Consider the following 27,069-nt stretch of genomic DNA (forward strand, 5'->3'; position numbering starts at 1 on the left):
AAAAAAAAGAAAGAAAGCCAATTTTCCCCCCAATCCGTTGCAAACCGAAGCCCATCTCCTACCTGCAGTGTGCTGTCAGCTGCCGGCTCCTCTGCTCTGTGCCTCCTCCGGCGCCGGTGCCTTGGTGGTATATATAGACGGTGTGCATACCCATCCCCACACCTCCCGCCCGGCCCCCAGCACGTGGGCTGAGCCCACCCCCGGGGGCTGAAGCTGCACTGACAGCTGGGGACAGGGGATGTGTGTCCCCCCCCTCCGTGCCCCTCTGTGTCGTGAACCGGTTCCCATCAGCGGGGTGTCCTCTGGCATCGCGTTTTGGGGACGATGCGTGAATATGGGGGTGGCTGTGTCACCCCCAGATGCCTTTCTGCCAGACCCCAGTGCAGTGCCCTCGAGCACCCCGGGGAGCAGAATGTGGGGGGGTTATGGGCAGGGGGGCTCAGCCATGGGGTGAGAAGCTGGAGCATTCACTGAGCATTGGGGGGCACACACCACCACCATTCACCCCATCATTTCTTTTTAGGGAATAACGGGTTTAAAATGTTGCTTTTTTGTCACTGATGCAGCTCTGGGATGGGAATTTGGTTCCCCCTACCCCAAAACAGCTCTGGGGGAGGAGGGGGGGCACAGGGACTCGTCGGGTTTGTTGCTCCAGTGTGGCTTAATGGGCATGACCAGCATTGATCACGGGCAGAGGATGGGGAGAATCAATTCCCAGCTCAATGGACAGAGGGGGAAAATTAAAACTTTTCATTTGGAAATGAAGGGGATCTCTCCCCTTACCCCAAAATGGATGTGTGCTCCATTGGGTCCATCCCAAAGAAGGGGTGTCCCAGTGCTCCCACCTCAGGGGCACAGCCACATCCAGCCTTTCCCAAGCAGCATCGCCTCCTTTTTCCCATCCAGCTGACCCTGTGGATAACCCTGCTGGAAGCCACTGAGCATTTTGCAACATCCCAAGCATCCTGCATGACCCCAAGAAGCCTTCATCACCCCAAGCATCCTATACTGCCCCAAGCATACTTCATCACCTCGAGCATCCTGTACCACTCTGAGCATCCTTCACTGCCTCAATCATTCTGTACCACTCTGAGCATCCTTCACTGCCTCAATCATTCTGTACCGCTCTGAGCATCCTTCACTGCCTCAACCATTCTGTACCACTCTGAGTATCCTTCACTGCCCCAGTCATCCTGTACCACTCCGAGCATCTTTCACTGCCCCTATCATCCTGTACCACCCCGAGCATCCTTCACTGCCCCAATCATACTGTACCACCCTTCATACTGAGCATCCTTCACTGCCCCAAGCATCCCATACCACCCAAGCATCCTGCGCTGCCCTAAGAATCCATCATTGCCCCAAGCATCCTGCACGACCACAAGAATCCTTCATCACCTCGAGCATCCTATACCATTCTGAGCATCCTGCATGACCCCAAGCATCCTTCACTGCCCCGAGCATCCTTCACCACCCCACACTGGCAATTCGATAATCAAATCCGCAGCACCACTGAGATCATATCTCGGTAATTCCCCCTAACAACTCCCTGGGAAGGGCTGCATAGCAGAGCGAAACAGCTCCTTTTGTTTTCGCTTTTGCTCTGAAACAGCACGCTCAATGTCCTGCCTGAGACCTCTGCTCTGTGCATGCCCGGGCAGGCATCAGAAGCCAGAAACCTATGGAACTGCTAAAAAATGGCAGAGCTGCCTTGGGGGAGCCAGGGGAAAAACACTCCCCACTGCACTCGTGGCTGAGAGCTAATTTTTTAAAATAACCCTATTGCTCAGACTTCCCTTAACCATCCAGGTTGTTGTGGTTTTTCATGAAGGGCTTTTTCACCGAACCAAGGTGGAGGGAGGGGAATGACAAGGGGACAGGCACCTTGTCCCCTCTGGGGAAAATTTTACAGTGGATCCCTCCCTAAAGGAATCACCGTAGCCGGTGAGAGGGAATTTCCTCCAAGGCTGGATTTTAAGCTGGTGATTTGGATGGGGCTGAGGTGGTAGCAAAGGACCTCAGGTGACGATGCTCAGGGTCTTGCTAATTAACTTGGGGGCAGGGGGAGATGATTGCTGGGAGGGGTTGCCATCACACTAAGTGTGATGCCCATTTTGTGGCAATTCCAGGTCTAGCATCTAAATCCCATGAGAGGAAGTAGGTTTAAGTTGGAGAGGATTCATCCCTTTTGTAGAATGGGGGCAGAATTAAGGCTCACGGTTTCCATCCTTTTGGGAGTCTGACACCTGGTAGGGTGAGGATGAACCTGATGAAGGATCCTTGCACTCTCACAGGCATCATTTGTCCTCTCATCCAACCATGAGAAGACTCAACTATTGGGTTTCCATTGCATCTGTGAGTTGGGTGAGCTCAGGAAGGAGTCTGAGGGGCTGTGATGAGGATGGGAGAAACAGAACATCACCATCCAATTAGATGCATTGGGATTGGTCCTGTTTTTAGCAGTCTTGGACCAGAGCTCCCCAGGAGATCTCATCCCACCTCCCCATGGCACCCTGAGCAAAGCAGGGGAGAAAGCAGCAGGGATCTGAAATGGGCTAGGAGGACATTTCTTAAACATACAAACATATATGACCATACATAACATACATAAGCTAACAAACTGGGGTTTGTTTCAGCCCCAGGAGATACAGGATGTGGTCATCTCCATAGGTGGATGGGGTGGCTCTTGGATGGTGTGGAGGCTGAAGAAATTTGTGACACCCCACCAGAAGCCCTCCATCAATGTCCCCTCTGCTTTGTAGGTTGATCTGGAGTCTTCATCCCTCCTCCAGTGTTGGTTTTAGGGTCTCAAAACATCAAACCTATACATGCAACAAAGACAAGTGATGTTTTCAGAGATCATTCCATTTACTCTTCAGGGTTATTTTTTCCCCAAAACTTCTGCACACCATCATCACAGCCCTTCCTCCTGGTTACTCCATACTCAATCCCACCATCCCCAAACCCCGCAGTCACCACCGGCGCACACTCAGTGGGACCAACAAGGATTTGTGTCATCTCACTCCAAATTGCATTTTATGGAAAGCGCAATTACACTCATTTAGCTGTTGCTCAAAGCATGCAGCAGCTTCTTATTAGCTGCAGCCCATCACCTCCTGCCCACAGGGATGCCAGTGCTGAGATTTGGGTTTAGGGATGGACGGATGGATGGGCGTGGATTGCTGCTCTCCATTCATCTCCATTGGGAGGGCTGCAGCTGGTTTTTGGCTCTGGTGTTTGAGACAACAAAGAGACAAGGGGAGGATGGAGGATGCAAAAGCAATCCCATTTTCAGGGTGAAAAAAAATGTAGATCTGACACTAATTGTGCTTCAACACATGGCACATCGTCCCTTATATGTCCCCTCCATGCCAACAGTGGGTCACCATGCCTGAGCCTGGGACGAGCAGAGGAAACGTGCTCTTAAGCACTATATGCTGAAGTTTTCGGGGCAAACCTCTCGAATTTATGCAAATCTCTACCAGTGCTTCAGGGCAGGGAAGAAATTTTGTAGGGGAGGACTTCAGGAGGTGCTGTGGTGAGCATGGGTCCACATATACACACACACATGTATGGGTTCAGAGTCCAAAAAACGCTCAAATTCATCCCAGAGCTGCTCTGTTTATGCTCAAACTCAGGCTCAGGTTCCAAAAACCCCACAAAAAGCCTCAAATTGTCCTATTTATTCTCAAACGCTGGGGCCAGCACCCAAAAGACCAGGATAGGGGGTGTCAGAGCCACCTTCCCATTTGTTCCCCAACAACGAGCTCCTTCCCTTGAAACAAATCATCAGCCTGAAAATCCCCACAGCATTTTTGCAGTCATAAATGAAGAACCAGATCCTGCGGTGCTGAAGACCATGACCTGTCCTTGGGGCAGTGTCAGGATTTGGGGTCAGGATCAGGCTGTCGAGGCACAGACAATGCATTCCCCAATCAATAAATAACCATAAGGGATTTCTCTGCTCAGCATCCACAAAATTGCTCATCCCACACAATGCTGCTCTCCCCATCCCACCCAGTGCTATCCCAAGGGCCACGAAACCCCAAACCCCAATGCTGGCACGTTGTGCTTTCTAAAAGAAAAACTGCTACATCACTGTCGTCGTTGCACATAAAACCTCTGAGTCACCAGAGGGATGTGCAGAGTGTTTTAATAGAGTCCAAACTGCCCTGGTGGGTTCAGTGCTTAACAATCCCTCTGCTGGGATTTGACTTCAGTTATCTTTATTTATTTAGCTCGCTCCATTAAAATAGAAAGTCAGAGAACGGTTTGAGTTGGAAGGGATCTTTAAAGGCCATCTGGCCCAACTCCCCTGCAATGAACAGGGGCACCAACAGCACTGGTCCCTGAGGGGCACCTCTGATCATTGGTCTCCATCTGGCCATGGGGACATTGACCACCACTCTTTGGGGACGATCTCACAACCAGTTCCTCATCCACTGTACCCATCAAATCCACATCTTTCCGATCTGGAGAGAAGAAGGATGTGGGGGCAGTGTCAGAGTCCTTACTGAAGTCCAGGTAGATAACATTAGTGGCACTTCCCTTATCTGTTGATACAGTTACACCATCACATACATCACCTTACACTGTCACCACCTGAAGGCACTGCAGTTGGGCTGGGAATCAGCACAGGCCTTCCCTGCATGGCTCAGACTGGAGCTGCTGGGGGATGCAGGCAATGAAATCGTCCAAAATTTGGATGCAGCCCATTCCCCCTCTGTTTGAGGCCAGCGTCTCTTGGGGGCTGCACCAGGACCATGCTGCAGAGCCAGGAGGGCCGGTTCTCCCCAGAAATTCTCCAGAGAGAGGTTCTGGAGGGGGAATTCTGGGTCCCTCGGGGGCGTTGTGGGGCTGGGGGACTCCTCCTAAGACTCTGCCTCACCCCGCAGGGGGCGAGCCGCGCATTTCGCGGAGGTTTGTCTTTAACGGGCACCCGTAGCGCCGCAGAGGCCGCTGGGATTTGTAGTTTCTTCCGCAAAGCCCCATCATTACACAGGCGCAGAACACCCCTGCCTGGGCTGCGGGTAGGCGAACTGCTCTCCGATTGGTCCGGGCGAGAGGCCGGACATCCCTTTTCTGTCTTGTGATTGGTCAAACAGCGTCTCCTCCCTTCTGATTGGCCAGCGGTGGCTAATAGGCGGGGCGGCTAGGCGGCGGCGGGAATTGCGACGGCGGCGGTGCGGTGAGGAGAGAGGTGGGGCGGGAGGGATGGGATGGCGGTCTGAGGGGGGAAAAGGGGCCCGAAACGGGGCCGGGGGTCTGAGGGGATGGGTGAGGGCCGGGAGGGGGATAGGGGCGGTGGGGGCATTCGGGGCTGAGGAGGGCCTGGGCTGGTCGAGGAGTAGAGCTGCTGCCCTCGGGGCGCTGTGGTGGGGATGGGCTCGGGGAAAGACCGAGGTTTGTATTGTGGTGGCACTGCTGAGGGCGCGGGAATGGAGTGGGAGAGTGTTGGGTGAAGTTTGAGAAAGGGATCTGAAGGGGGGGAGGGGAGAAGTGGGAGCTGGGAGGGGGAGAGGGGTTTTGTTGGGGTCTGGGCAGGTTTGAGGTAGCAGGTGTAAAGGGGGAGGGTTGTGGGGATTGGGAGAGGGTTATTTGGGGTGTGGGTGGAAAGCAGAGGAAGATTTGGTCAAGGGAGAAGGAGCAGAACTTGAGGCAGTGTTGAGGTGGGACAGAGATGAGATGGGTGGGAAAGGGAGTGGGGTTATGAGGGAGTAAGGCTGGAGGAAAGCTTGGAGAAGGGACCAAAAGAATCCCAGAGGCCCAAGTAAAGAGTAATGTGGGGTATATGGACTGGGAGAGAGGAGTTGAGGTAGGACAGGGTGCTTGAAGTGAAGGGGAAACATGCACAATGGTCGTGGATAGGGCTGGAAGAGTGAGAGCTGGAGCAAAGGAGTGAGGGGTGCTTTTACACAGAGCAGGGTTTGCTGGAGATGAGGCCTTGGGGATGGGAGAATGTGGGACAGTGGCTGAGGAGGTTGGAAGGGGTGGTTTGGGTGAGCACAGAAAATGAAAGCAGGAGGATGATGGGGTGGGCTAGTGGTGGGTTAGGGGGTGATCGCCAGGATAAGACTGGTCTTTAGGTGTGTGGGGAGCTGAGCTGGTGGGGAGGGAACTCTGGGATGTGGGAAGAGCTAAGAAGTTGAAAATGGAGGACTTGAGGCTGGCATGTTGGCCTGGACGTGCAGGGAGGCATTGCTTCCATCGATGGATCAGTATGGCTACATGGGGGGAAGTGAGGTTGAAAGATCTGTCGAACAGGAGAGTTTGGGCTTGCTTTTTTTCTTTTTCTTTAAAATCAATTCTGTTCGAGTCAGTTCAGCTGTTACCAAGGAGGTCTCCTCCTCCCTTTCCTGCCCTGCTCGCTGAACGTGTCCACATCGCCCTTTTTCTTTCTCACAAAACTTGCTCCACTGTGGATGGATCAATGTCACTTCCCATGTTGTTGTGTCCTACTGTGCAGTCAGGACTGTACTTGATAATGCCTCGTAGTTACCATGGATATTGGCTTCCCTTAAAACCCTGCTCTGGCTGTCAGACCTTGTGTGACTGCAGCGTATAATGATGTACATACCTCTAAAATTGACTCCAGTTGGAAGTATTTGCTCATGATAGTCGGTGAGCTGCTAGGTTTGGGAGTTCTAAGCTTTTTATCCTCTTCTTTTCTAGGATTTTGCTGCAGGTGGCAACTGATTGTCATGACTTCAAACGTTTCCCTCTGATTTGCTTGTTCACTGGGCCAAAGTGAGAGATGGCTGCAGAAGCCAAGTACAGCATTATTCGGGAAGTGGGCCGAGGGAACTATGGGGTGGTTTATGAGGCAATTGTTAACAAAACCAGAAGCAAAGTAGCTGTGAAAAGGATGCAATGTAACGTGCCTGAAAATGCAGAGCTGGCTTTGCAAGAGTTCTGGGCCCTGCAAAGCATCCAGAGGCAACATGAAAACGTGATCCAGTTGGAGGAGTGCATTCTGCAGAATGGCCAAATCTTTCAGCCCATTAGTCACCATTACAGGAAGTCAAACAGCCACTTGCTGCTGATTGAGACCTGTCTGAAAGGGCGGAGGTGCATGGACCCCAGGTCGGCCTGCTTTCTGTGGTTTGTGATGGAGTTCTGTGATGGTGGCAACATGAATGAGTACCTGCTGTCCCGCGGCCCGGATGCCCAGCTGAATAACAGCTTCATGCAGCAGCTCAGCAGCGCTGTGGCTTTCCTGCACAGGAACCAGATTGTGCACAGAGACCTGAAAGCGGACAATATTTTGATCTCTCATAAACGTGGGAATCCCATAGTAAAGGTAAGGGAATAAAACTTAGCTGTAACGAGTTTGTGATCTGCATGCTTACCCATTACACGCTGGGGAATGGTCTTTGGTAAATGTTATTACAGGCTTTACTTTGTAGCCTGTAATAAATGTATTCAGAACATCTGACATCAAGTGTGGGCTGGCTTTCAGGAGACTTGGAAGGACATTTAGATCACGATGGTGCGTGTCTGTAACACACTTCTTGTGCTACTTGTGCTGCTGAGGGTTGCAGTTCAGGATTGTCTTGCTTCTGCACGCTAGATAATCAGAGAGATCACAATCAGCCAAAGATGAAGCAATATTTTCTCTTCCCTTAAACTTTAAGAACATACTGTTCTGTTACAACAGCTAATGCTTCCAATATTGCTGCCTCGAGCACATGTTGATGTTCAGGGAGGTGAGGAGTTCGTGTGGGTTGATGCCCTGACTGAGGTAAAGATAGCCAGCTGCATTTCTGGTAGCACCAAACTAAAACTGTTACATTTCTCTAAAAAGCAGCTGTAAACGCGGGAGCCAGCTTGCTGCTCAGCTTTCAGTCCCAAGAGCTCCTGTAGCTGGACATAAAATAATAGCTCAGTGCATTGCAGATAATTTATGTCTCAACCACTTAGATCAATAGTAGTATTTATACCTCGACCTGTAGAGCCATCAGGGGATGTTTAAATCAATGTCATCTTAATCACTGGATAATAACAGTAAAGGAAGAGGCTCGGTGTGCTCACATGGGAACAGTAAGAGCTACTTTTCCCATAGCTGCAGGTTGGAGATATGTTAATGCCCAATTAGATTTCATCAGAATGAGCTTCTCAGAAAGATAACAACCAGACATTGGGTGTCTTCATCCTAGGGAGAAGAGCAAACAACAGGGAAGGAGTGGGGAGTGGGCACCTCACAGGGAATACCAGCTCTGTAACCCTAAGGTTGCCATCTGATGGCTGCTAGTGACATGGTGGATTTCAGAGTGGAATTTATTGAGCTGCTGTTTGTAAGTGCTTTTGTGAAGTTGGTGTTTGCGAGTAGCTGCTATTTCTTCTCATCTTATCTTGCAGGTGGCAGATTTTGGCCTCAGCAAGGTGTGTCGGGGGAAAGGGAACGTGAACCAGCACCGCTTCTCCTCTGCATGTGGGTCAAACTTCTACATGGCTCCAGAAGTGTGGGAGGGTCACTACACAGCCAAGGCTGATGTGTTTGCCCTCGGGATCATTTTCTGGGCTATGGTGGAGAGGATCACCTTCCGTGATGGAGATACTGAGAAGGAATTGCTTGGTGAGGATCGGTGCTGTCGTGTTGTCTGTAGATGTTCTGTAGGGATCCTCTGGGAGGTTTCTACCAGTCACACTTTAGCATGTGGCTCTTGTCAGGGATTTGTACAAATCTTGCATTAATTTCCCCCAAGTGCAGAGCAGTCTCCCTTTCCTCAAGGCAACAGGATCACTTGGCTCCTTGGAACATCCTTCCAGTGCTTCAAGTTGTAAACTTGGAACGGATGTTTAGATGAGCTTTGCTGCTCTGCCCGAGTTTCTTGTGCTTAGAGATGCAGGATCTCAACAGGGATGACTCGTCCTCTGTCCACCTCCTTCCAAATCCCCCACATACATGCACACTTGAAATACTTTGTACCAGATGATTTCAGAGAAGTATATTGCAGTGGAAAATCCATCTCGAGAGGAGAGGATGCCAGTCATGCACATTAGCATAATAATTCAAGACATCGACCCAGTCCCTGACATCACAGAATACCTCTCTGTCTTTTAAATGCTTACATTCTTAACGTGAAAGGAATTTCTGTGCAGAAACTTTGAGAAGATTTTTGCTCTGCTCCTTTACATTTTTTTTTTTAATGGGTTCAATTCTAATTGTACTATTTATTTCTTTTCAAAATGCCAAACACTGATAAATGTTTTAGTTCCTGCCTACAAAAACAAGCAAATGGTTGCAGCTGAGACCGAAGCACGAACAGATTTCATTAAAATAGCAACCCGCCAACCTGAGATAAGGAGTTTGTGTGGCCAACCTTTTCTATACACAGACAGGTCACTGCCTTTGAAACATTTATTCTTTGCTTGGTGCAGGGGCAGAACAGCTTGAGTGAGCAAAGCTGTTTTTGCTGTCTGTTTTGGAAGCCGGTTAATCATTTTCAACAACCGGTGAAATTATTTAGATTACCGGGAGTAAATTTACATTTCCCTTCCTTAATCTTGCTGAGGAGAAGTTGGCTAACGGTAAATGGCATATGCTGTCATTTTAATTGAAAATTATTTGACTTACTGAGCAAATAAGTTGCATGTTTAACTCTTTAAAGTCACCCGAGCCAAGCACAGCCTGCTTCCTTCCCTCTCCTACAGCTTCCAGATCTGCTATGGGGGTGAAACAGCAGAAAATAGAGGAGGTTCACTTTGGTAAATGCTTGGCAAGCATGGCATGCTGAGGTTTGTTTCCACCCATGGTTATGCACACAGCACGCAGTAACATCTTGATTACTTTTGGACAGTTAAAGCTTGTTCCAATAACAGCCTCTCGCTGTGTTTGCCTTGGCAGTCACTTCTAATAAGTGATCTTTTTGGTAATCTTTCAGATGTTTTGTTTCCCAGGCTGTCTGTCTGTACTGTACAAGGCAGTGCTTTGTGTAGGCTTTTCTTGTATAAGCTGACTCCTCCTCACCTGTATTCAGGAACTTACATCTGCCAAGGCAAGGAGCTTATTCCTCTTGGGGAGGCGTTGCTGGAGAATCCCAACCTGAAGCTACAGATTCCTCTGAAGAACAAGAAGTCCATGCCAGATGATCTCTGCAAGCTCCTGCACGATATGCTGGCTTTTAACCCAAAGAAAAGATTGGACTCCTTCCAGCTGGAAGTCCGAATCAGGCAAATCTCCTACGGCAAGAAGTGCCAACGCTCCCCCTCATAGAGACAAAGGGCACTCAGGTTAGTGTCTCTGCCAAGCTCCTCTCTGGCTGGTATGAGCAGACAGGGGACTCGTTGTTGACCTTCTGGTCAAAGCCCTTCTAAATCAAACATGACCTGTAGCAGTTGGAAAAACTTGGCACTAGATAGATGTTGTCAAACTGGGAGGAAAAAAAAAAAACATTTGGTTGAATTACCTCTAACAAAGAAACTTTTGCCTCTTTAGTGATGTGTGTTCAGGGAATTGGCTGCACTGAGCTGTGTCTGAGCCAGCCTGTCTTTTACCCTAAATCCCAACAGTTTCCATAAATGATTTGTTATCAGTCCAGCATTTACCTGTGCCGATTCATTTAGCAATACATTTGGTAACTAAATAAAACCCAAAGTGAGCAAAGGGTCAGAGTTGCAGCATATTTGTAGCTGTGCACCTTAAGTATGTTCAGGTATAACAGCACTTGTCAGATTAAAGACGTTTTGCAATTGACGAGGCCCTTTGCAATGAAGATATTGTAGAATCACAGAATGGCCTGGGTTGAAAAGGACCCCAATGCTCATCCAGTTCCAACCCCCTGCTATGTGCAGGGTCACCAACCAGCAGACCAGGCTGCCCAGAGCCACATCCAGCCTGGCCTTGAATGCCTGCAGGGATGGGGCATCCACAGCCTCCTTGGGCAACCTGTTCCAGTGAAATATGTTTCTGATCACTTTCGTGCTCTTGACCACATGCCAGACTTGTCCTCTAGCACAAAGTGTTTTTTCCTTCCCAGGTGTTTACCCATTCTGAACGACCTTATAGGGAACAGTGGTAACCTTAGCAGCATTTTCTTTGGCAGGCAGACTTCCCATCCAAGGTTTGTTGGTTCCACCAAGGCTGGCTCCTCCATCTCTGTTACATGCAATTATCTTCTGCACTACCTGCAGATGAATCTCTCAGGTCCTTGTAAAGCACGTCAGCTTTTACTATCTAATTTGGAAGTCTTCCTCCTGATGTGTTCCAGAATCACTTCTTTCATATCTGTATTCATCTTCTTATAATTACTTTGTATCCTGAAGCCCTTTCTGACTTGAGTTGTTTCAAATCAATAACGGTTTGGGTTACAGCAGTGATTTTTGTTCATGGCTGCATGACCTGTATTTTCAATTACCCACTTTCAACCCCTCTCAGTTAGAAGAAACAGTGAATGACCCCAAATATTTCTGTCCTTCCTTACAGTCAGAATACCTCCAGCTTTGTGTCATTGGCTCACTTCCTATTGTGCCGAGGACGTTTGTGAAAACACTTCATTAACAAGTCTGTTGCCAGTGCCAATCTTGATAAAGCTCTGCTCTAGCCTCTTCATTTCTGAATTATCCATTTCAGTTTTCCCTTGGGCCTGGTTAACTGCCTTACGTTTTCCTCTTTACTAATTGTAGTCCTCTCCTATTTATCTAATGCTGCCTCGTGGTGCTACAGCAAACGCTTCACTGAAATCTCTGAGGACAAGACCAGCACTACTTGGTACCTAAGGAAATAGGTTTTGTTGCTGAAAACGACTTAATTAATCTGCAGTTCTGGGGAGTCCCACCTGCACCAGGAGGCCTGGCACTGCCACAGCAGTGGAGCCACTAGTTGGCAGGGCAGCCCCGAAGTGGTTAGGCTGCTAAAGAGGAATATGCAAGAACAAATCAAAGTGGTTCTAGCAGCACAGTGTCGGCTTTCCTGCTGTTCATTCTCCTCTGATCTTTCCAGTTTCAGAGATAGGCTTGTGGTCATGGTTCAGAAGAAAATGGGCTGCACAGGCAGGAGGTGCAACTGGAAAGCTCTTAGTTTATTTCATAGAATCATAGAATGGCCAGGGTTGGAAGGGACCTCAAGGATCATGAAGCTCCAACCCCCCCTGCCACATGCAGGGCCACCAACCTCCACATTTCAGAGCAGCCCAGGCTGCCCAGGGCCCCATCCAACCTGGCCTTGAACACCTCCAGGGATGGACGGGGCATCCACAGCCTCTCTGGGCAGCTGTTCCAGCACCTCACCACTCTCATAGGAAAGAACTTCCCCCTGACATCCAACCTAAATCTTCCCTCCTTCAACTTAAAGCCGTTTCCCCTTGTCCTGCAGTTATCTACCTTTCAAAGAATTGATTCCCCTCCTGTTTGTAGGCTCCCTTTAAGTACTGAAAGGCTGCAATGAGGTCACCCCACAGCCTTCTTTTTTCCACGCTGAACAAGCCCAGCTCCCTCAGCCTGTCCTCATAGGGAGGTGCTCCAGCCCTCTGATCATCTTCATGGCTCTCCTCTGGACCCTCTCCAACAGCTCCCTGTCTTTCTTGTACTGGGATCCCCAGACCTGGACACAGCACTGCAGATGGGTCCTCACAAGAGCAGAGTAGAGGGGGACAATCACCTCCCTGTCCCTGTTGGCCACCCCTCTGCTGATGGAATTTTCTGACTAGGCAGGAAGTTACCTGATTACCTCCCATAGCTTTGGGCATGGATTCTGAGTTAATGCAGCAGTGGCATAGTGGTATGCCACACAACACCATTCTCAAGCTATTGAGATGCTGTTGGTTGCTGTGTTAGTATGGACTGGAGGTTAAAACCAATTTGCTGTCCTAAATGTTCTTAGACACCAACTCATGGGTCCAGACCATGGGTCTGGTAAGATCCAGAAAACAGGTCTATTTTATGTTTCATACCCTTCTTCCCTAACCTAAAATCAGGATTAGCACAGAAGTTGCAGTGGGGTTTTTCATGCTGCAAGATCTAGGTGCTTCAGAATAAACTCTCACATGGGAAGCATGGATCAAATTAGGCCTGTCTTTTCCATAGGGCCATGGGAGGGTATAGGGCATCTCAGAGTGATGTAAATAACCTAAAACTCCTAAATGAGATCTGTTCTGTGAATTTAAAGACAAGGCGACGGGTATAACCTATCATCTGAGGAGTCTTTGTGTTAAATAATGCTGAGAACTGGGGTTGTGTACCTGCTCTGTGCTGCTCCCTGAACATGTGCTATCACTACTGAGGCAGGATGGTGGGTATGGGGACCTTTGGACTGGGCTGCTTTTTCTGCCAAGGGGGTGTTTGCAACTTTGGCATGTTTCATTTGTAGGTGTTGTGTCCCACCGTGCTCTGGAGGCCTCATAGATGGTGAACAAATGATTTCCTTTGGAATGATGGTGAGAGATGGGTACTGAAACCTTGCTGCCTTCCAGTTTGCCCCAGACGGTTTTATTTAAATGGACAGTAACTTTATTTATTTGTACAGTAATTTTAAGAGAACTACAAAATTTTTATTTCTATGCAAGCTTTCCTTTTGTAACACGTGTTCTTTAACGCAGCAAGTGGCATAGGTGAAACCCTGGCTGGGATGATCTTACCTGTTTGGCTACACGTGGCACAGGGTTTCTGAAGTGGTTTCCTTGAAGAAAACCCTCATCCATCCTTCTGCAGCTACTCTGTGCCTGCCCTGTTGGAGGACCCCAAAGAAACGGGCACAAATGGTCTCAAAACTATCACCTCTGCCCTGCTGCATGTTGACTAGCTCTCAGCCCTGGCTTCGTGCTGATAATGCTATGTTGCTTGTCCTTGGCACAGAAGACAGGAGTTGTCTTTGCAGGGTTTAATTGGAGCTTTGTGTGTGATTCCTCATGTTGCTGGGCCACGTAACTGAGTGATGGCTGTGGGATGAGCTGGCACAGCGCTCGGTGTCTGCTCTGAGAAGTTTGAACAGAAACAAGAATGTATTTTCCTCACTTTTGAATATTCTTGCTTAGATTAACTAAAATGCTTTCTTAAAATAAATACAAAGAATGTTAAAGATGCCAACTCTTGATTAGAACGTATGCGTCACTAACACTTAAAGTAGTTTAAGGAATCATGCTTCCTGCTGTGTTAGCTGCTTGTGCCAGCTGTTCTTACAAGAGAAATGAAAAGGACTGAACTGGAATTTTGGCAGGTAAATGGGGACTCTAATTTGTACCCTGTTTGAAAAGTATTTTTATGAGTCTGTAAACCTCTGCTGATCTTTTCTTTTCTTAAGAAGCTGGGAGCCCCTGAATGCTTCCTTCTGCACTCCTCTGTTGTGCAAAGCTGAAATAGTGTCCTTCAGGGACAGCTTCCCCTTCTAGGAAAGGACCAAACTGTCTGAAGAGGTGACTTGGTGAGCCTCTTTGCAACGTAGCAGACCTTGGCTAGCTGTGTGTTTCTCCCTCCTGTAAGATTGTGACTGCAGTAGAGAAGGCTGCTTGTAGGCAGTGTCAGAAGCCTAATTCATGGAGAGGATCTTTCCTCCTGCAATGTCTTTATCCAGAGGCTGTGCTGCCCTTCTGTGAGAACTGACTTGGAATGTTTTCTCACTTGCTGCCCCAGGCTGCAAAATACAGCCTTTAGTTGTCTTGCTCAGACAAGCAGCTGTTGACCTCTGCCCCTGTAACAGATCACTGATGGATGGCTCTATGGTGTTCCCTGAGAACAGCTGTTGTGAGAACATGAGAATTAAGTTAAATCGTTAAAATCTGCTTGACTTTTGGATTTGGACAATTCCTAATGCAGAGGTGCTGCTGGGTGAGGGGTGTGCAGCAAGGAAAGACCGGGTGCTCTGAAGCTTGTTTGGCTCTTGAGGCATCTGCTGGAGGTTGGCAGTGACCTGTAGGTGGGGATCTGCATCTCTTGTCCAAGAGCTGGTTGACCCTCGTCAGGAGAGAGCTGCTGTCCCAGCACTGCTATGAGACAGCTGCTTTGGAGCCAAATCTGCCTGGCTCTGCACCCACACAACAACCTGGGCTGCCCTAATTCTAGCTGTTGCCTTGATCTGCAACTCATCTTTGCTCTCTGTGAAGTCATTACTGTACTTTGGGTTTTCCTAGATGCAGCCTTCACTTGTCCTGCTCTGCAGGGCTGCTGTTCTGATGTATGAATTTTTCATCTTTCTCTTGCCCATCCCATAACTGCTGCACCCATTGCCTGTTCCGTGCTCCCTGTTGTCAGAGCAGGTGAGTGCTTCTGACCCTACAGGATGACTTGATTCCAGGCCCTTTGTCTGCAATGTGGATAGGTTTGTGTGCCCTTTCTCCATGTGGAGAAAATGTGGGGTGTGAGAATGGTTGTTTACTCCTTTTCCTCCTTGTTTTGCCATGCTAGGATATCATCCTCACGGCTGCTGATGTTTTTTTTAGCAACATGTACACCACTTGAGTCTCTGTACTTTATAAATTAATAAAATGCTGTGTGTTTTGTGCTTGTTTTTGTTGTGGTTTTCTTACTAATGCATTAGTGCACAGTAATACTTAGTGCCTCTTCTTCAGAAGAAAGTGTCATATGCAACGACAATTTAGTGGGTCTCACACCTAGTGAATTGCTAAATGAACATCTGCAATGACAGCCTCTAATTTAAATGACTGCTTGGGGAAGGTGGGGGAGAATCCTGGAGCTGTTGGTGTAGCTCTTTGGAAACAAGCTTGCTATTCAGTAGTGATCTGAAGGGTTGGTGCAATGTCTGTAACCAGGAGGGAACAGAATAAAATGGGACTGTGTGAATCCCTCGCATTCGGGGGAGTTCCTACACTACTGCTATCTCTGAGGTGCCGTGCTCCTAATCAGCTCGTCTTCCTGCTCAAGGCTCTTTGGGGGAGCCCAGGAAAACATCAAACCCCGAATATTTTTGTGTATCCCTCCTCTTGTGGCCAAGTAGCTTCGGCTGTGTGAAAGCTGCTGCTTCGGTGGTGGTGATAGCTGCTGGAACGACACTAAGCACACTCAGGAGAGCAGTGCTGCCCAGTGTATTGCTGGGTAATGGGGCTGCAGTGGGTGCTCGGCACCCTGCTCGTGTGCTTTGGTGCTGTTGTTTCTTCCCTAGGTCAGAGCACAGATGCTGGTGACTAAGGATGCACCATTTATCATCTGCAGTCAATCTCTCTTGAAGAAAAAAGAACAGAGAGGAATGTGGACCTATGATTCAGCTTTGTGTTTCAGAACAGGCTGTGAGGGTGAAGCTTCGTTCTTCTGCTGTGACTGGGAGAAATGGGTGAGTTGTTCCTCATTTTTCTCTCCTGTGACGAGCCTGGTGTGCATCAGAGCAGTTGGTTAGAATAGCCTCTGAATGCCATTTGTCCATCACAGGCAGGCACTTAAATTTGATTGCTTTGGGTTAAGCATGCTTCAGACTAGTTAACTTTCAATAGGACAAAAATCACCACTCACAGAGACAGAAGGTATCTAGGGGCTGAATTTGTCAAGGGAAGAATTAAATACTTGCTACTGTCCCAGTCAGGATGAAGTTGGTTTGATGCTATTCTGTTTTTCTCTCAAATTAAGTGCCGCATCCAAATTATTCATCAGCAGCACCCTCCATTAATCACAAATTCCAGCTCATCTCAGCAGCCAGCAGAAGCAGATCTTTTTTCTGTGCTTGTTAAATACAGCATAGTAGCTGCTACTATTACAGTTTCTGGGAAGATTCTGGGGAAATAAATGCCCAGGTCTGTTTATCACAGAAAATAATGAAGGCACTCCGGATGCCTGTCACCAAGCAGTTATCTAAGGCAACCAACACGCAGATGGGGCAGCTTGAGAGATGCATCATCTGAAGAGGGCATGGGAGTGGGTTGGATTAAGTGCCTCATCTCAGCAGGGGCTGCAGATGAGATAAGGAGAGCAGATCTACCAACCCATGCGTGCAGTCGGGGCAGGAGGGAGCGATGAGCCGGAGCCAATTCTCCAGCATCTGCTGTTGGGATCTGTTTCACAAAGTGCCCATCCCTGCGTGATCCTGATTCATCGGCCAGAAATGCTGCCTGAGCAGAGGGCTCAGGTGAGCAACTGAATTTCTTTGAGATGGAGAGGTAAGAGCGAAGCATTCAAGTGTGTTGCAGTGACCCAGGTGTGTGGTACACAGACCGAACCTGGAAAGATAGCTTTGCAGTGGCTAGCTAGTTGCTAGCCGTGGGTATGCCCTAACCTACCACAGGAACGAAGCCCACCCTTGCTGCTTCATCCACTGGAGGATAAAGACAATTTCCTACTCCTGCCAGTGTTTGCGGCAGCCTCATCAGGCAAGTTGTGCCTTTGGCACTCGGTTCACATTCTTAGACGAGCTATTTTGTTACTCCTTTCTCCTCCCCAACTTTGAATACATTTCTCCTTTGTTCCACTAAATAGCTGCTGCCTTCTCCTTAAAGGAGTCTGCTTCTGTAACACGCAGAACACAACCAGTGTATTTGCATTCCATTTTCAAAGCATGATACAGGTACTTGCAGCCAAAATGTAAAGACACCTACGTGCCCTGGCTGATGTTGTGCAGGAACATCATCAAGAGTTGGATGTGAAAAGGTAATGAGCCTGCATACTTCGATCTGTCAGTCCCTGTTGTTCTTTCAGGATTCTTCATACACTCTTAATTGATTTTGCTGAGGCTTTTTGAAGTTGGAAGCAGTGGTTTTCTCCCTTTAAGCTCTCCTTTATTCTCACGGAGCTGCAGGATCAGAGAATTTAGATTAAATTGGTTTTAAATGGAAACAATGTGTAGTCTGTGGCACTATTCACACCTCCTAGCAACCCAACTGCCTGGCAGGCCAGGCCAGAGGGAGGTGAGAGTCTCCATTTGGGCATGTACAGGTGTGGTAGCAATAGGACATGGGTTTAATACCCACAACCTGTCAATGTTTTCCCTCTTGCATCTTTTAAATCAGTGAGACAGCAGTTCTCCTACTAGGTTTGTGGATGCTTCAAGTAAGCTGAGCTGTGATATGGATTCCAGCCCTTTATAACAGATGACACACACACCCCATGCTGGGATCAGGACCTGGATTCGTGCCCTTACCACCTCTTTACAACCTCCCCTCATCCCAGCAAACCTAGAGAAGCTGCCAACCCAGACAGCATCAGGATTTACTTCAAGAAAATAAACCCATGGGAAAGAAATTCCTCCAACTGCTTTGCTACACGCAGTGATGGGGGGGTTGGAGGTCCCAGTGTAAGGGGAGCAGGAAGAATCTCCTACAGATGCTCCTGCAGGAGGATGTGGGAGCTCGAATTTCCCCAGCCAGGAGGAGATCTGAAAGGGCTGTGGGAGGCATTGAGCCCTCACAGGGCTGCAGACGGGGCTGGGATCTGACTTTGGCACCCAGGAAACATCAGTGGGTGCTACAGCACTTGCCAGAACTCACCCTGAGCAAACCCACACCCCTGAGACAGGGCAGGGGAGACAGGCAGCAGTGTCAATAAATCGATGGCAAACCACTTCCTCCGCCTGGGAAAGGACTCGAGGAGCCCAAGGACTTTGTGCTGCTGCTTACCTCAGGTCTGGCTTTGTTTTTGTTGCTTTTTTTCAAACCGCTTGCTTCCTATTCTCATTAAACAGAGCTGGTTGTGACTGCTGTATTTTTTTAAAATCAAGCTCCTTTCTGTCTCCTGCTCCTCTTCATTTAATTTTCTTTCCTTACAGAATCGTGGCACATTCCCTGAGCCCCTGACGCGACGGCTTATTGCACCAAAGGCAGGAGGCAGCCCCTCCTGCTGCCACACCAAGGATGCCAGCAAAGAACAAATCCCACGCTGGCAGGAGGGCATCTCTCCTTGTGCACAGGTCAGGTGCTGCCCTGCATCGCTGCTCGTACTGCACTCAGTGCCTGCTGCTTTTAGGGCAGAAGACTTTCCACTGTCTGGTGGCTTTAGGTATTTCTGGGTTGTCTTTTTTTCTTTTTTTTCCCTATTTGTTTGTTTCCAGTTCACTTTTTTTCTTAATGGATAGAGCTGCTGGGGTTCCAGGAAGCAGTGCAGCTAAGCGTGGCTTTGGGTGACCAGCTGGACACAGGAGGTGCCAACTTGAAGCCAAAAATGGATATTCTTCATTTCCCCCCAAGCTGAACAACATTTGTTCTGCTAAATTCAACCTTTTCAAATATAGATGGGCCTGCTGCATGTATAGATTGCCTTTAATGTGAATGACAGCAGAGCAGCTCAGCTGCCTTCCTATGGTCATCTCCTTAGACATGGTGCTTTGTCTCATAGAGCTGAATGGTTGGGTTGGAAGGGACCTTAAAGCCCCTCCAGCCCTAACCCCTGCTGCAGGCTGTGTGCCCCCCACCAGCCCAGGCTGCCCAGGGACCTATCCATGGCCGTGGGTACCTCCAGGGATGGTGCACCCACAGCTCTCTGGTGCTGCTGTGCTATTCAAGTTGTGGATGTTCTGTAAGAGGTTCTTCATCTTGGCCACCTGAGTCTTGAACTTCTCATTGTTTTAATTGTTTTTTTTTGGGGGGGGGTGGCATCTCCCAGCTGCTCCTACATTTTGTGTTACTCGGTGCAATCAGACACCCTCCTTCTGGAACTGCTCTCTCTCTTTGCATGAAAGGGTTGCTGGATCACTGTGTTCACCTCATTCCCCGAGCCTCACCTGGCAGATAGCTGGAGGGAGCAGCTGGGGGCAGAAACCACTTCAGCCAACAAAGCTGCAGGCAGAGAGAATCACAGAATCATAAAATCACAGAATGGCCTGGGTTGCAAAGGACCACAGTGCTCATCCAGTTCCAACCCCCTGCTGTGTGCAGGGTCACCAACCAGCAGACCAGGCTGCACAGAGCCACATCCAGCCTGGCCTTGAATGCCTGCAGGGATGGGGCATCCACAGCCTCCTTGGGCAACCTGGTCCAGAGCAGGGGTATTGCACCATGACAGCCATCAAGACAACGTGCTGCTCACAGCACTGCTCTGGGGATACAGCACGAGGGGTTGCGCAGGTGCACACACTTCTTTGCTGCAGTGATGCCCGTGGGATTCTTCAGGCTGGAGCTGGGCACTGGAGCAGTGCAGAGCAGCAGCAGCAGGGTGGCTCAGTGTGATGGTGACACAGGGAGAAAGCAGAGGGGCCTGGAGCTGCTGCAGAAACGCAGGCACATCCCTGCCTGACCCTGTGCTGCTCATTCAGAGCTCACTCACAGCAGGGGCAAAAGCTGGGGGCAGCAGGAAAGGAACCCACTGTGCAGCCCTTGTGCGAAGAGGTGCACTTAGCAGGCACTTGTGAAGCGCTCCAGCGCTACCGAGGCAGGGCAGGAGGTAATTTTCAAGCAACGAAGAAAGGCATATAAATAGAAGCAAAAGAAATATTGAAGCTGGCAGGGCCGCTTTGCAGATGAGAAAGCACAGAGCTGCAGTCAGGGAAGCAGTGCGTGCACCCCAGGCCATGATTGCTGCTCCAGCAGCACCATTAACAACTTGCTCTCCTTATGGCTTCTTGCTTGCTTTTCCCATCGGCTGTGATGGGTGCAGGTAGGGAGGTACAGCCGTTCCTGGTGCTTTCCTCTTGGACAGCATCAGCCTGGAAACCCTTCTGCCTGACCCAGGCTGCAATGGGTTGATGAGATTTTGCCCTTCAACATGCAGAAATCCAACTAGGAGCCTTTCTACCCTGGGTGCCTTGCCACAGCTGTGGGAGCAGCGTCTGTCCTTTGGTTTTACAGGCAAATCCCATTTTCTTGACTTTGCTCAACTTCTGACTGGTTTGCTTAAGCTTCTGTTTGCTTAACCTAATGCTTTTGCCTCTAACTTTAGAGGGAGAGGGGGCTGCAGCCTGTCCACCCCACTCACCTTGATGCGTTTTGTTTCCTCCAGGCATCCCTGCACTCTTACTGAGTCCCATGCAGAAGGTGCTGTGCTGGGACACCACAGGACAAGGCAGGGCTGCCCACGACAGCCACCTGCAGCAAAGTGTGACTGCTCCTGGCTTTGAAAGCAGCGCTCCCTTTTGCAATTAATTGCAGGATGCAATTAGCTGATTTCTTCCCCCACTGGAAGGAGCTACCTGTTCTGCCGCAGATGCTGCTCGAATGAAGGGTAAACAAAATGATGTAATGACCCAACCTTTCAGGGTAATGTGAAATGTTTTGGCCAACTCAAAGAACCCTCACTGGGGGAAGATGGGGACACTGCCACCCTCGGGTGCTGCTCCTGCTCTATGCCTTGTCCCTGTGCACTGAGCACAGCCATCGTTAAGCACTGGTTTTATTGCACAGTGCTGCTGTCTGCTAGCAAAGACCTGATGTGTTGTTATATTCAGTGCATGCTTATTAAATTTACAATTCATAATCAAAATCTTACGACATTGTTTTGCAGAAAAAGGCTTCTGTGAGGCTTGCTTCTTTTAATACCAACATAAAGGCTTCAAATGGTGCAGTGTGTGTCGAAGCAGCCTTCAATCTCCTCTGAGCCCTCCGGCGGTGAAGCCCACATGACAGGCAGGCAGCAAAGTGCAAATTACGGGTCCCAAACAGCTGCACTTCACCTCAAAGTGTGAAATTTGTCACCAGACAGCACTGATGCCTCGGAGGGAATGGCCTGGCTGAAAACATGAGCACGACGACTCTCTGCAGTGAGGTTGGTGCCGGCAGCTCGGCACTGCTGAGTCCCACTCGGTGCCCACAGCTCCACTGCACTCCCCCAGGTGTGTCCTGGCTTTGCCAGAGGGCTGAGCTTTCCAATACTAAGTGCTGAGCTTTGCTTACCTGGAAATGAAGGCTGGTGGAGCTGAGCATGTCAGTGTGATTCACAATGCACGGCAACACCAGAACAGCCCCGTTCTGGGGAGAACATTGAGGATTCAGCACAGAAATCGCAGTGCATCCATTTTCATCTCCTGTGCTTTGTGGTAGCAGAAGGTTAATGTGCCCCAGTTACCAGTGGCACCTTTCATCATCTCCTGATGAATGAATCCTGTCCTGAAGCAGCACAGATACGGGAGAACAAGGGGTGCTGGACACCTTGCCCTGAACAAGGCTTCTGTCCCTGCTGCTGCACAGCATTCTTGTGCCCAGGGCTCTGAGTTACAGGATGGAGGAACAGAACATTGAGTGTGGAGATGAACAGAACTGGAGGGAGGCCAGTGAAGGCCAGTTATGGTGTGGGAGTACACCATGTGTAAAGAGAAGAGGGGGACCAGAAGGTGCACAGTGACAGGTCACAGGGCAGTGGCACAAGTTTCAAAGTGCCAAACTCCTGTAAGCTATTTTCCCAATCTTTTCACCATACATGGGGTCAAATACTGAAACAGGGACCTAAATGTTGTAGGTTTTCCACCACAGAAGTATATAAGCATTGGCTGAACAGGATGCTGAGCAACCTCACCTGCTTGAACCTGCTTTAAGGGAGGTTGGACTGGAGCCTCAGAGACATGAATGTGACTGTGACTCCACAGAGGTTTAGGATAAGTTTCAATCTCAAACCCTACCACTAGCAAGGTGGGCACTGGCTTCCAACCCCTGATAGCCTCCTAGAAGGATCAAAGTGCACTGCTTGGGATGGACAAAAAGCAGCCGTGGCAGTGTAAATAAGTAAGTAGGCACAGAGCAGAAATTCATTTATGTTGCACAATAACCCACACAATTTCAATGCATATTAAAAGCCCAATGGCAGCATCCTAGAATTAATGGACACTTTTCCACACTAGGCTGCCTTATAGGGTGCCCTTCAGTTCACCTGTGATTCAGTCCCACATAGCAACGCAGCAACACCAGCCCTGGATGTGTGTGTGATGTCCACCAACCCTCCAGGGGCAAAGCACACCTCAGGAGAACCGTGCTCCCCATTTGCTGCCATGGGCACAAACAAGTCCTTTGCAGCTGGCAGGCTTTGGTTTTCAGCTTCCAACCAGCACCGTGAGCTTTTCTCCTGGATCAGCCACGTCCTCTCCTTGCAGCAGGTGGGGTGAGGACCTGCTGGGTTCACTGCAGCCTTTTCACCATGTACGGCCCTTCCAGCTCGTAGCCAATCTTCCTGTAGTAGTTCCTCGTGCCAACGCCTGTGAGGAGAACAATAAAGCTTTAATGCAGTGTTTTATCTGCCCTGTCCTCTGTGCTGAGAAAAGCTGCAAGGGAGAGAAGAAGGGAACGGCGGTGAACACATCTGGGAGCTCAGACGAAAACCAAAGGTGGGCTCTCTGGAGCAGGCAGCCCAGCTGAGGGCACCTCTACCAGGAACTGAAGAGCTCTAGAGCCCAGCAGGCCGTGTCCCGGTGCTCCTAGAAATGAGCTCAGCTCCACTCCAACTCGACAAGTGGGCTCTGCAGCCGCAATCCAATTTCCTCATTGAATGGAGGCTCTGTGTGCCTCTGGTCCTCTTCTTCCTCTCCTAATGAACCCCACTGCATCCTGCAGCAAGACAGGTCTGCGCCAGCAGCCTCCCCCCTCACCTTATCTAATTACTCACATATGCAGACATTAGTCATCAGCAGAGGAAGGACTCAGCATCACGGCACTGCTGTCCCTGCAGCTGGTGGGCAGGGATAGCAGGACAGACTCCGCAGCCCTCTCCTCCCCTTTCCCACAGCAGGGGGTGGGACCGGCTGATCTTTGAGGTCCCTTCAACCCTATGCCACTCTATGCTTCTATGATTAATCTCAGAGCCTCCAGCCAGTTCCTGGAAACCGTGGCACTTGGAAATGGCTCTCCAGGAATGGCCATGTCCCCACCATGCAGTGCCTGGCATAACCCCTTCTACTCGTGCACCTGAGGCCACCAGGAGCGTGTTGGAGAGCTGTGATGCGTTCCCCAATGCACGCTGCAGTACTTACAAGATGCTTGAGCACCAGAGCTCCAGCCAATCCGTTCTCCTCATCCTTACACTGGTTATAAGGAGAAAGATTTTTATGCTAAGAGTGGTGAGGCACTGGCACAGGTTGCCCAAAGAGATGCTGGATGATCATGCCAAGGTCAGGCTGGACGGGGCTTTGAGCACTGATGGAGCTGTGGGTGTCTCTGTTCAGTGCAGGGAGTGGGATCAGACAGCCTTTAAGGGTCCCTTCCAACTCAAACAGTTCTGTGATTCCTGTCCAGGAGAGCCGGATCTCTGACCTGCAGCAAACCACCACTTGCATCAACACCTTGCCCCCAAATCCCCGGGGCTCATTAGCAGAGGCACTGGGATGTGACATACAGACCATGGCAATAAAACGGCAGAGCCACTCCACCTGCAGCCCAGAACTCAAGCGAAAGTGAAATCAAAGCTGAAGAAGAATCCTCTTAGAGCTAAAGACAACATAGTAATTCAGATTATGGTTTTAAAACCACCTCGATTAGAACTGGTTAAACAGCACCTCCTTTTTGTTCCCCTCAAACTCTCGGGAAATGTGTGGATTTTAAAAGCTGAGGTTTCAGCGGAGCATTGTGTGCTGCCTCCATTAATCTCAGAGCTATTAAGTGGCCCTAGTGAAGTGCCAGCTCCTCCTCGTTTGAGGGCAATGGGTTCGAGCCATTAACAAGACTGATGATGCAGTTGGCAGCCCCGGGCTCCTGGGGTCCCACGCAGTGCTGCCTCTTGAAGCACCTCTATCGTCATCAAGCCATGCTCATAGCAAAACTTCTTGCACAGAATCACTGTCCTTCAAATGAACTACAGAATGGTTGGGTTGGAAGGGACCTCACATTCCACCCACTCCTGTCATGGGTAAAGCTGCCACCCATCAGATCAGGCTGCCCAGGACCCCATCCAACCTGGCCCTGGGCACCTCCAGGGGCATCCACAGTTTCAGAAAGATGAGCAGGCAGGAAGTGCCTCAATGAGATCGTGGAGGCATCCCGCTAGCTCCAGCACTGCAGGAACGTTTTCAAGGCAAGAAGCTTTTTTTTGAAGGGAAAAGCTCTCATGAAGATATCCCAAGAAGCAGCCATTGGGTTCAGGTACAGAAGAGTGGAAGCCGAGCATCTGGGATTATGACCATTGGACCATCAGATCCTACCAGAGCTGGAAATTCAACACATGGATGCAAAAACAAGCAGGGAGAGAAAGGCAGCAATGTGCTGCTTACAGGGCAGAGCCCATCCATGAGGCTCCATCGTGCTGCAGCCTCGGGATCTGCATTTGGAAGGGGAAAAGCAGGCAGGTGGGAGGTACGAGCTGCTGCACAAAGACTTCTTAGAGTCCAACCTGATGAGGCAGGAGCAGAGCAGCAGATGGGATCCCTTGGTGCTCAGCCCATGCATCTGCACCGTGCTGACTTTTGGTTTCCTGGGCTCCTCTTCCCCACTGCATGCTTGGTTTGAAGCTGGGCAAAGCGCCGTGCATTCAGACCTTGGTGTCTGGGCTGGATCTGCTTCTGGAACACAGCCTGTAGCTGAGTTTTCTTTGAAAGGAACTGTGCTGAAATGCAGCAAGAGCCCTGTGAAGCAAAACGATGCGCAGCAATTGGGGGTGAGCTCAGGATTCACTTCAGCTGCTCAGAACCCAAACAGCAACAGACCCAGCCTACAGAATTCACTGGGATGCGATGAATACAAACGCGCTTCTCTGTAGTCAGAGAATATCAGGAAATCACAGCCAGGGTGAAGGAAGGATGTTTTACAATCAGTGTGACACAACTGGGAAAGAAAAGGGGTGTTGAAACGTGGAATTAAAAGCAGGCTGACAGCCAGCAGCCACGCTGCCTTCACCCATGAGAGAAGCAGAAGTCAGAAGGCACTGCTGAATGGAATAAAAGATCCGTGGGGCACGAATGACTGCCCATAAATCATGAAGGAGTCATTTCCATTGTGAGATTATCACAGTTTTGTATGAACGCAAAGCCCAAACAATAGACAAAGGAGCAGGGCGAAGCTGCTGGCTTCTGTCAGGACAGCATCAATGTGCAAGAAGTAAGAGAATGAGAGCTATTAAACTAACATGCCATTTCATCTGTTCACAAGTCATGCCAGAATTAGGGCTAGAGAAACAATCCATAATGTCTAACAATACTGGAAGGCACCAGTTCTCTTCCCAATCACAGCATCATCATATAATAACTTGAGTTGGAAGGGACCTCAAAGATCATCCAGTTCCAACCCTCCTGCTGCAGGCAGGGTTGCCAACCACTAAATCAGGCAGCAATGCAGGGCCCCAGCCATGAACACCCCCAGGGATACCTTGCTGCTCTGACTTACAGCACGTGTACCTACAGCTCAAAGTCACGCCCCAGTGAAAAGCAACATCATTCCACAAGTCCCACAAAAGAAATAACACACAGGAATGGAAGAGTACAGCCAGAAGCTGTCAGAAGCAGCTTTTCGACTTTCAAAGCCATCATCAGTTGCTTTTCAAATGGGCCTTTAAATGTTAAACATTCCACACCAGACTTAGCAGTGAGTTCAGTTTGAACAATCTGGGAGCACAAGGGCTTGGATCACACCTGCTGGGCAGAACCCACGGCCAGCTGAGGCTTTTTGGAAGCATCCCTTGCTGAAATCTTTGATGACACATCTTCTGGCACCGCCTGCCTGTTCACTTCATAGCCTTTTGCTCTCTCCTTTTGGTGGTGGCTGAATAATGGTGAGGAGGCCTACTGATAAAATCCCCCAAATCTTTTTACCGTAACATTTAAACTGCAAAAAGAAATTAAAAACAAACAAGCAAACAGAGGATGGTGGAAGGTGACCGCGGTGTCAGGGTTAAACATTTCTGGCCCTGAAGGAGGATGGAGGAAATCAGCTTTCACTGCCCACATGCAGCCCCCTGCCCGTGACCTTGCTATGCAAAGCCCATAAATACACCCTTCTGACTCAGCTCTGCCACACAAAAATATTGCAGTGCAGCAGCAGAGCCCGAGTATCCTCAAAGATTCCTTCAGCATGGCTCGCTGGGCACAGAACTAAGTGAAAATGAGATTGTTTTCAGGCTCATTAAAGAGCAACTAATAGTTCATAAAATTTCCACAGCAGAGACTTACCGAGGCACACGAGAGAATTATCTCTACACAGGCCTCCACATCTTTTGGCAACCACTGAAGCAGTGCAGTCAGGGCATGTAGCATCTCACAGCTTCCTTCCCCCTCAATCCATATCTTAGAAGCAGTTACCAGAGCCTGGCGTGCCAGGCAGCATGAACCCACATCAGCTGAACCTTCCAAATTGCCTCCAA

General features: G+C 49.4%; 3 protein-coding genes across 8 annotated transcripts in view; 1 reads left to right on the forward strand and 2 right to left on the reverse strand.

Moving 5' to 3' along the window:
- PNOC (prepronociceptin) overlaps positions 1 to 169 on the reverse strand; it is a 6,983-nt gene extending 6,814 nt beyond the window's left edge. The window contains exon 1 of the mRNA XM_010708075.2: positions 63 to 169. Within this exon, the coding sequence (XP_010706377.1) occupies positions 63 to 154 (92 nt within the window). The 5' untranslated portion in view covers positions 155 to 169. The remainder of the gene's footprint in view (positions 1 to 62) is intronic.
- Positions 170 to 5,130: 4,961 nt separating this feature from the next.
- LOC100539085 (serine/threonine-protein kinase PDIK1L-like) lies at positions 5,131 to 15,433 on the forward strand. 5 transcript variants are annotated; one of them, XR_002112631.2, is made up of 6 exons: positions 5,134 to 5,200; positions 6,673 to 7,300; positions 8,359 to 8,575; positions 9,981 to 10,233; positions 13,307 to 13,373; positions 13,536 to 15,433. XR_002112631.2 is itself a non-coding variant. In XM_010708077.3 (5 exons), exons 2-4 carry the CDS (start codon positions 6,755 to 6,757, stop codon positions 10,214 to 10,216), a joined length of 999 nt encoding a protein of 332 aa, XP_010706379.1. In that variant the 5' UTR covers positions 5,131 to 5,188; positions 6,673 to 6,754; the 3' UTR covers positions 10,217 to 10,233; positions 13,307 to 15,433. The 5 variants fall into 5 exon arrangements, 4 of the variants coding, with proteins under 4 accessions (XP_010706379.1, XP_010706380.1, XP_019468925.1 ...); XM_010708077.3 differs by having other exon boundaries at positions 5,131 to 5,188; positions 13,307 to 15,433; XM_010708078.3 differs by having other exon boundaries at positions 13,307 to 15,433.
- A 7,081-nt stretch (positions 15,434 to 22,514) lies between these two features.
- ELP3 (elongator acetyltransferase complex subunit 3) overlaps positions 22,515 to 27,069 on the reverse strand; it is an 84,607-nt gene continuing 80,052 nt past the window's right edge. For both annotated transcript variants that reach the window (XM_010708081.2, XM_019613379.2), the window contains exon 15: positions 22,515 to 22,984. In XM_010708081.2, coding sequence (XP_010706383.1) covers positions 22,908 to 22,984 — 77 coding nt within the window. In that variant the 3' untranslated portion in view covers positions 22,515 to 22,907. The remainder of the gene's footprint in view (positions 22,985 to 27,069) is intronic.

Source organism: Meleagris gallopavo, chromosome 2, assembly GCF_000146605.3.
Source record: "Meleagris gallopavo isolate NT-WF06-2002-E0010 breed Aviagen turkey brand Nicholas breeding stock chromosome 2, Turkey_5.1, whole genome shotgun sequence".
NCBI classification, from domain to species: domain Eukaryota; kingdom Metazoa; phylum Chordata; class Aves; order Galliformes; family Phasianidae; genus Meleagris; species Meleagris gallopavo.

What these genes read in the sequence shown, in the direction of transcription:
- LOC100539085 (XM_010708077.3), top strand. Translation starts at nt 6,755, where the DNA reads ATGGCTGCAGAAGCCAAGTACAGCATTATTCGGGAAGTGGGCCGAGGG. An exon ending in GTGGGAATCCCATAGTAAAG is followed by an intron (nt 7,301 to 8,358) that starts GTAAGGGAATAA and finishes CTTATCTTGCAG; the next exon opens with GTGGCAGATTTTGGCCTCAG. An exon ending in TACTGAGAAGGAATTGCTTG is followed by an intron (nt 8,576 to 9,980) that starts GTGAGGATCGGT and finishes ACCTGTATTCAG; the next exon opens with GAACTTACATCTGCCAAGGC.